At 32.1% G+C, this 10,634-nt stretch overlaps 1 protein-coding gene across 1 annotated transcript; it reads right to left on the bottom strand.

Annotated features, from left to right (window-relative positions):
• Positions 1-409: 409 nt before the first annotated feature.
• Positions 410-7,897, bottom strand: LOC128192392 (beta-1,4-galactosyltransferase 4-like). The gene is made up of 8 exons (XM_052865019.1): positions 7,848-7,897; positions 7,066-7,282; positions 6,632-6,864; positions 5,961-6,148; positions 5,099-5,221; positions 4,701-4,796; positions 2,349-2,537; positions 410-1,959 (listed from the first exon to the last, which is right to left on the bottom strand). The coding sequence occupies exons 1-8, from the start codon at positions 7,848-7,850 to the stop codon at positions 1,935-1,937; spliced, it is 1,074 nt and encodes a 357-aa protein (XP_052720979.1). The 5' UTR covers positions 7,851-7,897; the 3' UTR covers positions 410-1,934.
• Between the last annotated feature and the right edge of the window lie 2,737 nt (positions 7,898-10,634).

Genomic DNA, 10,634 nt, shown 5'->3' on the forward strand with positions numbered 1-10,634 from the left:
TGAAACTATGATAGTTATTTTATTTATTATGTTGATGGGTGAACATTCACATTTATACATTTAAGCAATCCCATAAATTACACAATATCCTAACGACTAAAAGATATATATAAAACGAAAATTTTGTACTCGAGGGGGAAATGGGTTTTTGAAAAAAGGTTTCCATATGACAATGGATCCATGAGTGGGACTTGATTCATCATCATCATCATCATATTGTAGAGTCCACTTTCATATTCCATTAATGTAACCAAGACAGTTAAAGGATGAATTACTGTTTACTAAACAATTATCATCTGCGACAATTAAAACCACAAACCTAGTCCACATAGTGTTTCTGAACACCAATCTTTTCTTCATTGAATGATGAAGTAAAACATGTAAGTTTTATAATTTTCTTTATAAAAAGATGTACATTTGCAAATGCATGAAGTACACAATTTAAACTTAAATGGGGAAAATATACAAATATAAAAAGGTACATGCATGTGCAATTTAAAAAAATCTACATGTTCACAGTAGGCCATTACTTTCCATTAAAACTAGGAATCCTCACTTGTAAGTATAAAAATAATGTTTCTTGTAAAATTAACATACCATATTTGAAGGAACCTCTGATGATCAAGAAACAGAACTATTTCGTGTACATATGAACAATTCCAATGCCAATATTGACTTTATATCGCTATGCATACTTTCAAATACATGTATTATGTATATACACAAAATATAATCATACAGGATTAGTTGAATATGAAAAAACTGAGAGAATAAAATTTATGTAATATGGAACGATCTTCCAGAATTCTTGACAACTATTAACACATATATACTACTAACATTGAAACATATTTAAGATTCTATCTGACTCCTACTACACGAGCATTTCAACGTTTAGTATGTACAGGTTTAGAGAATATTAAATCTCCCCTATACTGCTTCAATTTTCTTTATTTTTCATATTTACAGGGCAATCTCTCAGGTAACATTGCGAAAAACATGTAATTGTACAATATATAAATAGTGCCTGTTTAGGGGGGTAAGAGTTGAAATTGACACCCTGAGAAAACTATTGTCAACCGACACAAAGCGGAGGTTGACAATGGTTTTCGAGGGGTGTCAATTTCAACTCTAAACCTCTTAAACAGGCACTATTTATTTTATTATAATGAATGTCTCAATTTTAAAGAAAACTTTAGTACTTTTAAATATGAATGACGTAAATTCTTTGGCGAACCATACGCGCATAGTTTACGCGCATGTAACAATTCGTTGTGTTACCCATTGCTACGTGTGTTGCTAACGCTAAGGGTAATAGAACGGATTATCAACTGCGTCTTAACCAATCAGATTTCAGTATTTAACATGAAAGTATAATAATATACATGTATATTATTGCTGCTTTTGAGGTCAATACAATGTTTTATCTACCAGAGAAGTAAAATATTCACAGAGCCTGAAGGGCTAGGTGAATACTGTACTTCGAGGGTAGCTAAATCCTCGAATTCACCTCAAACACAGCAATAACTAATTTTTTTATGATATGATTCAGTAACATATTGATACATAGGTATCAAATTGAGCGTTATTAGGCGAGAAAAACCTCGTAACCATTCTTAAGTTTGTTTACGTCAATTTAAACAAACAACCAAACACAGCGAGAGACGTGAAATTTCATTGGACAACAGGAATGAACTTTCATCATAACCAATCAGCTGGGAATTAATCGATCATATGTTTAATATTTCCATTTAGGCTTTGCTTAGATAAAAACATGTTCATATTTGTGCCTACTTATCAAAATTTGAAAAATTTACTAGTTCAGAATAATAAATAGGTTATTTATTATAGGAATAAATATCAATAAATAAAATATAACATGTTTCTGCTTCCTTCTTGCAAGCATTAATGTTTCATTGATTCAATAAAACATTTTATGGAAAATAAAATTTCAGAAACCTGGAAAAGAAAAACAAAGAATTTACTTTATACAAAGTCATTTCAAAATGAATATACAAGCATGAAATTGTATTAAAACTACCATTTACATAATAAAATTTTAAAATTTTTAAAAAGACTCACAATGTACATGTATGTATACAGTGTTGCAATATAAATCTACTGTAGGTGACCTTCTGTGTTTCATCAATATTCGTTAAATACCAATTTTCATGAATTTTGTTGTTAAGTTGATGTAAAAAATCAAATAATCTTTAAATTGCAATTTCTAATATCAAATAAGATATATATGTATCCTTGAAACAGTGATGATTTTTTTCTAAATCCTTGGAAAATTGATGCCCAAAAGTATTACTGATACCACGGTTTATATGCAAGTCAAAACTTACCACCACAGTGACTCCTTTGTAGTATCCTCAGCCACGTTGATCTCTTTGTTTTTATCATACAAAAGGTCTACTGTAATGTTGGTGTAGAGCGGTTCGTTGGACTTGCTGAGGACTTTGTAAGTCATGGTCTTAGGACTGTGTAAGCCATCTTGTAGCCATCTTCCTCGCCAGCCCAGGAAACGCTCATATCTGGATGTTCAGAGACAAAGAATGTATTTGTTTCTCTTAAGTTTTATAACCCTATAGGTATTTAAATCAGACATAGTGATGTAGTGATGGTGTTTTTGATAACAACTAAGATACCTTTTAAAAGCAAAAAATTAAGGCTTTCATTTCTCAAAAAAATAATCAAAATTTAATATGGCAGAAGACAAGCATTATTTTTATTTTGTTTCAAAATTTGCACAGAAGAATAACTCAATTTTCATAGTACATGTATTACTAAAATCTAAACATTATGTTATTCTATTCTCCTTTTCAAAATGGCCAAAAAATGGGACAGCATTTGATGCGGTTTAGCCTGAGAAAACAAAATATTTTTTTGGCCCAATGTTAGAAAAAAGAGTATGAATTTACATGCACATCAACAGTGGTTTAATCCTTATTGAATGAGCATTACTTATCAAGTTTATTGAGTTTAGATGTTGAGTTCTGTAACATGCACAGAGGTCCCTGCTTCTGTCTTGTGCTCTGACTCATATACAAACATCTTATGTACAAAAGCAAACTCGATCACTACAACTGTAACTATAAAGGAATGATGCACTGTGCAGCCAGGGAAGTCAATATACCTTTACAATCTCAGCAGATACAACCTATGATGACACATGCAGAGATGACATTTACACCAAATGCATAAGCTTAACACAAGCAGGGAGAGCCTCACAGTTGCACCAGAGAAAGAAACACAAGCAGAGATGACCTGGAACTACCGTAATGCTCCACTGCCAGAGTAAGCAGGGATGGCCACACACTTAGGTATTCTGATGCAACACTGAGAAGGGACAAATGAATTTATTCTAATTAAATTTAAGAGCAGAAACAACAGACTTTCTGTACCCGATCATTAGTCTATCTCAAACACAATGTACACTAAAACCCAATATAGATGAAGGCCAACTTAAAATATGACAGCGCATTTCTCGGCATAGCAAATGCATAAACAAATTAGTCTACATGAATCTTAAAACAATGTATACTAAACTCTATTTACATGCAGGCAAACATAAAACGTGACAGCTAGCACATTTACAGCAAATACATAAACCCATTAGTCTACCTCTAAAACAATGTACACTGAAACCCTACGTTATATACTGTAGATTCCTTATTTTATGCGAGTACTTATTCCGCAATTCAACAGTTTTCCATCAAATCGCAAGAATATAAATTCGCAAAAGAAGAAATTTTATCATAGTTTCATGTAGTTTACATATGTTCGAAAATTAAAAGCGAGATTTAAAAATTCGCGAGGCGGGCTTCTTGCGATTTTACGCGGATATTAATTCCTCGCGTTTAATTAGGAATTTACAGTATATAGATCAAGGCCAACATAAAATGTTCATTATCGTTTTAAAATAATCATGACATCATAAGCATCAACTTTACTGGTTATGTAGTAAATCAAATAAATAAACAATTAAGAATCAAAGGGAAATAACTATATATTCAAAAAAGCATGGACAGATTTAACTGCTTCTGTCAGTTCATCTATCATTTAAATATGTATCAAAGTAAGAAATGTAAATATAATTCATTTGATAATGGCTCACTAAATAACATGATTTTTGTTCGTCAGTACAGTATGATTACAGTTTGGTCAAAGTACATCTCAATGTGACCTAAAATTTACTGTAGTTTCTTTAATATTCGTTGCCATCAATTTTCATGGAGAATTTAATTCAAATTCACAATTGAAAGAAAACATACAGCAAAGTTTCTGATGATGGCCCAACAAATCAATATTTTTTGTTTTCTTGAAACTGGAATTTAAATTTTTAAATTAATCAGGGAAATTGATCATGATGAACAAAATTGCTAATTTAAAAGCAACATGCAATACTACAGTGTATTTTTAGATCAAAGTGAAAGATACATCTTCGAAACTGGGATGAATTTCTATCCGCATTGCATTGTGTGCCTTTCAAACTAAAAACTTAAATTTTTTTTCAGATATTTAAAAAAAATTAAGCAAAATTAAATATGAGTTTCCATGAATAGAGAATTGTTATGCCTTAAATAAATAACTTAACAGCAATATAAATCAAACTTATCAGCATTATAAATATAAATAAAGTGTTATTTCATACAAAGTGGAGAGTATTTTTAAAATACTAAATAACAAGCACTCACCCATTTTCTGATCTTGATTCCTTTTTGTGGCGTACCATTTTATATCTCCCTATATGTTCTGGTGGCCTCGTTAATAAATACCCTGCTTCTTGTATTCTTCATTTAAAAAGAAAATGTACAGTAACAATTACACATAAAGCATTTCAATTCCATAATATTTCTCTTCTTTGGTTAAATATGTAAAGAAGATAACCATTTTGCTTCAGATCATAAACAGATTAGTGATGTATGTTGGACTAAATTAACAGATGCTGTATATACAAATACTCTGGAAATACATTTAGTCTCTTTCTCTCTCTCTCCTCTCTCTCTCTCTATGAAGACACTAGTGATGTTACCCTATGAATGTTAATATCAAGGCTTATAGGAACTTGAATACAATATTAAGGGTCTCTTACCTGGCTGAGAGATCATCATCTTCATTTCCCCATCCCCAGTAGGAATTGGCATAACCATTAATTACTTTGAACACATCTTTTTTCATGGCAATTACTCCACCGGCATAATTGTAATACATCACACTAAATGAAAAAAAAAAAAGAAATATTTTTCTGGTAATTCCATGCAGAGCAGTCGATATATCAATGCTTGTTCATTCATAGCTGCAGGACTGTAGCTCCCGGTCTGAAAAAATTCGGATGGACGACCTGGGAGCTACAGTGCCTCCCATAGTAAAAAACTGCAATTTACGGCGCACAAAAAAATGCGCTAGGTTTTGACTGATTAATCTCATCTACGATCACATTCTGTACAAATATTTAATCCCAAAAAATTCCTCAGACATTTTACTACAGATATTGTCACTTCACTTGCCTCTGATATTCTTTTAAACACCATCCCCAGCCCTGTCAATTAAAGTGGTGCATGTTTGTTTACATTTAAAAATGGCGACTCTCGATCTCGACGTAAATTAACATACTTCATTTTCCGAGGTCGGTTATCATGTTTAAGAGAAGGTCTGAGGCAAGTAAAGTGATGATATCAGTAGTAAATTTGCTGAAGAATTTTATGGTTCTAATTATTTTTACAGAATTTGTGTGAAAATAAGGTTAATAAGTCCAAACTTAGCGCAATTTTTTGTGCGCCGTAAATTGCAGTTTTTTACTATGGGAGGCACTGTAGCTCCCAGGTCGTCCATCCGAATTTTTCAGACCGGGAGCTACAGTCCTGCAGCTAGTTCATTCAGTAATTGATTTCAGTCTAGATTTAAGATACGGTAAAGAAAGTTTTTAGATATGTATCAACTGATTAAGTACTTACTGATAACGCATCTCATCAATAGCAGATGACAAATGTCTTGCATGATCGTCGCATAGATATAAATTTTTGTTATTCTCTGGTATCATGTCAACGTCATGAAAAACGAAGCAGTCATACTGGTCCTCCTTTAGTGCCTCCTTGAATCCTACATTCATCAGCTTTCCTCTGTTAAAGCTGTCATCTGTGGCCTATATTTCAACAGGGATGATAATGTTATTACATGTACCAGTATTCATTTGAAAGGTCTTGTTTAACCTGGTGTACTTTATGAACAGCTTAACTTCGATATCTCGAACGCTGATATCTCGAATATCATGGATATGCCGAAGTGATTTGTAAGTCCCAACCACTTATTTTTAAAGTATTTTACCCTCGATATATTGAATACTCAGATATCTTGAAGTTTTTAAACAGCCCCATCTAGTTTGAGATTACAATGTTTGACTGTATGTCATAATAACAGTGAAATGTCAGGTTCTTTTTAAAAAGGGCACAATGAAAATGACATAACAGTTAGCATTCATTGTGTAACAATAAGAGACTTTAATCTGTACAAGGGAACATGGCTGAACTGGGCATACATGTATATCATATTATGCACGCAATAATGCATATATTATTTGACAATTGAGATATTGAACATACATAAATACATGTAATGGTAAATATACCTGTTCTATGACAAATATGCGGTAATGAATTTTCTGCTTCCTAAGCAAAGGATGAAGTCTAGAGAGTAACAATTTCAAATGAAAATATCGGTTTCTGTATGGAACAATAATGGCCACTTTCTGGTATGACACACAGTCTTCTGGCTTTCCCTCTCCCCCTTTTATCACCAATGGATTCTGGTGTTGAATTGAATTTAAATCATGGTCATGAAAAATGTCAACATCTTCAACACCTAAAAGTTAAAAAGAAAAGGCACATTTTTACCTTCTCTGAATGTCATTGAATATATACTGGCATATATACAAACCTCATAAAATGATGAACTCATAATTTAATTATATTAGAAACGTTTGAAAATTCTTTAATTTTTTTTTTAATTGTTATCTTTGTATTTTTGGAATCTAAATCTTACTCATACACACACATGCATTACCTAGAGAATCCAATGGAATTCTACACAACTTATCTGCCTCCTCCTTTTCCAATAAATGGTATTTAATCAGTGTGGATGGTTCCGTGAAAATACAGTGCATTCGATAATTAAATAAAGCAAATGTTACAAAGCCTATGTATATCACCAATATTGCCATAGGCACACTTCTTTTCCCAAGTGCCAAAAAGGACACAGCATATCGTCTCGATATTGTAATCTACAAAAAAAAAGAAGAATGTTTTATATATATATAGGCATAAATTGCTGACAGCAGGAAGCATAATATTACTTATTAGGTTTCGTTACTGACTGACTACTGAAATATATCAGGTTGATCGATCTCAAAGAGGACAAGGCGAACCTGAGCCATCTGTGAGATTGATCAACCCAATATTCTATTCAATTAGCCCATCAACATACATGTACTTCCCTCTGTGAATAAACTTGTGAGCTGAGAACGACTCAATGAGGTTCTCCTAGGGCAATAAATTTGAATGTTTGATATAATTTCAGATACTGTACAAGTATATGTGCTGGTATTCATTCAGTGTAACTGTGCAACTATTAAGTTGATGCGGAGTTCTCAAAAATACAATGTAGCACGTAATGTCTTGATCATTATGATGATTTCTGACACGTGCAGAAAAACAGCACAAAATCAGTTTACTCGGAAACTATCATTTCCTTGTTTGGATTGAACCATCTAAAGATGTTAAGAACACATTTCAAACCATCCATGCAATAAATGATTATTCAAAATTCATAAAACTGATGAAACTCACCATAACTAAGGAAAATATTTTTTTTCTACATCCTAACAATACACCGGAAAAGAGTTGACGAAAACTAAATCAAAATTCGACGACAGACATGTGAAATCCGGACAATATAGAAATTCGCCTACACCCGTGTTCAAAACGAAGACAGGGACGTATATATATACTAAGTATACTAGTATATACGTTCTGACGAAGATTACCTCTTTACTACAAAAAAAAATACAAAAACCTGTTGCAATATGGTTTTCGAAACCACAATACCAAGAAATGAAGAAATATATATATGAATATACATGTATAGACCTCTGTGTATAAATTAAAAGTCAGTTGACATTCTGAACCGTGATAACTTCCACCAAAATGCAGTACATCTAACCGTAAACAGAATGTAGTGTTAAATTAAAGATCTAATAATAAATTATTACATAATAGATTATACTGTGAATATTGGTGTGCATATAATATAGAATTATACAAGATGTTTGGGTTTTTCTTAATCCAATGCAACATACCTGTATTTATATACGTATATTACATGCAATTTAAGCTTTCTATCTTTTAAAAATGTATTTAAGTGAAGAGAAAAAATAAAGCGGAATCAATCCAGCAACTGCAAAATCAAAATACACCTAGCAAAATCAAATCAATTAACTTAGCAAAATCAAACGCACTTGCGCGTTACATATATAACACATTTTTTAACATATTTTTATAATGTGGTTTAAAGACTCAATTAATTAATAACCTACATGTAACTACTTGTACATGTATATTGCATTTTAACTATTTTACTGCTTTCATGTACATGTATCTATCACCGTGTAAAATATACATTTTACAATTATCACCATGTAAATGTATATTTTACATGTTGATATATCTCTCACAAAACCTAAGATTCCATTGATGTTGTGTAAGATAACTAAGACTCTCTCAAGCAGGCAACTGACTTTGTGTAAATTGCTACTAAATATATATATAGTATAATAATGAAAATGAGTGGTATTTGCAAAAGCGCTATATTGTAGGCGAAATCGTAGCTACCAATTGCGCTAAACCTCTTTTGAGAAAATCACAGTTTAATTTGATCAAAATCAATAATGATAAAAAAAATAATGAATCCATAATAAACAATTTAAATTCAAATAATCGGCCATATCTGAAGAGGCGGGCACGTGGCATAAAGGTGTTTTTTTTTTGCAACAAACATATTTGTTAAATGTACTTAAAAAATAATTTGATGGAGATGGCCCCGCTTTTTGGGGAGCTTTTTTGTAAATCATAGGGAAATAAACTAACTCAAAATTAATAACGGAACCACTTCGCACCACTACACCACCAACACGTGTTTGAGTTGTAAAGACTGGCAATTTTGAAGATTGGCAAATTTTTGTCAAGATTTCGGACGAGTCTGCATGCCCCTTTTAAAAACGATCCTGCGTGCATGCGAGCGCCGATATTTTTGTCAAGATTTCGGACGAGTCTGTCCCTTTTAAAAACGATGCTACGTGCATGCGAGCGCCGATATTTTGTGTAAAAAAAACAAGAGAGCCGGGGTCATATATCACTCCCCTGAGCAACATATAGCCAAGACTCTGGTCAAATCGGCTTGATAGTATCACATAGAAATATGCATCTTGACAATTAAGTATATTATATCTTGTGCAGAAATATCCTAACCTTCAATTTTTCCCCATATTCTTATATTAAATATCGAAGTCCTTTTCTTATTTCAGTTTTTGAGAGCAAGATTTTCAAAAGGTTTTCCCTCTTTATTTCAATGATTATGTAAAAATTCAACCCCTACCCCACAAGGTTCATAATTTGAAGAAACTCAAATCTATGCTACTTGAGGATTCTTCCACATAAGTGTTAACCTTTCTAGCAAAATCTATCATAAAGCACTTCGGGCTTTATTGGATTTGATCAAACCCCGACCAAAATTATCACCTCATAATACTCAAAGAAAAGTTCCTTATTCAATGTTAAAGTGTACTGCAATACCCGTACAATACATGTAGAACATAATTTTAATCGATTTTCTTAATATTTGGTTTAGAGTGGGTTCAAATAGTCAAATATCCAACATTTTACTGCATACCGACTATTTTCTTAAATATCCCTACAAAAACCTGAAGGTTTTAATGATATCGTGAAGAATTACAAGGTTTTAATGATATCGTGAAGAATTACAAAGACCCTTTTAATTAACAGTTTTGAAGTATCGCTACGTCAACGCAAGAAAAACACACTCTTTTGTCATCGATGAACATCGCATTTTGTCTCTCTATAAATATGGTATTAAAGATTCATTCATGATCATATGTATACCATCAGTCCACAAACATTTTGATAGCATGGAGATCGCATATTTGTCGGTAGATATATGATCTGTTGGATGCTGCAGATATTATACGGTATTGTACAATGTGTAAACTTTGTAAACAGGTATGCATGGTTCAAGTGAATTTCTAAAAATTGCAGATTAAAGGAAAAAATAAATATGATATGGAATGTTTGTTCAAACATGAACTTAATTTTCTTTTTAGTATTCCATCAACTAAATACTTTGAATTGGCGCGTTATGCCAAATAAGGTAGTACTTATTTCCTTGTCTGTTTTGCTTAGCTAAGTAAAAAACGAGAATATTTGCTCTTCCTTACTTTGTTTATGATGGAAAATCTATCTTATTACCGCTGTATTTAAAATGCCCTGCACTTAAAAGTTCATGGATCAATAAAGGAAACATAGAATAAAATAAAACTTGAAGTAAAAGAGAGTAAGAATAGG

Source organism: Crassostrea angulata, chromosome 7, assembly GCF_025612915.1.
Source record: "Crassostrea angulata isolate pt1a10 chromosome 7, ASM2561291v2, whole genome shotgun sequence".
Classification (NCBI taxonomy): domain Eukaryota; kingdom Metazoa; phylum Mollusca; class Bivalvia; order Ostreida; family Ostreidae; genus Magallana; species Magallana angulata.

Excerpts from the sequence above, each read along its gene's own strand:
- LOC128192392 (XM_052865019.1), bottom strand. Across the intron at positions 5,222-5,960 it reads ATTGATGAGATGCGTTATCA|TGTGATGTATTACAATTATG; the intron begins GTAAGTACTTAA and ends TTTTTCATTTAG. Across the intron at positions 4,797-5,098 it reads GATGATGATCTCTCAGCCAG|AATACAAGAAGCAGGGTATT; the intron begins GTAAGAGACCCT and ends TTTTAAATGAAG.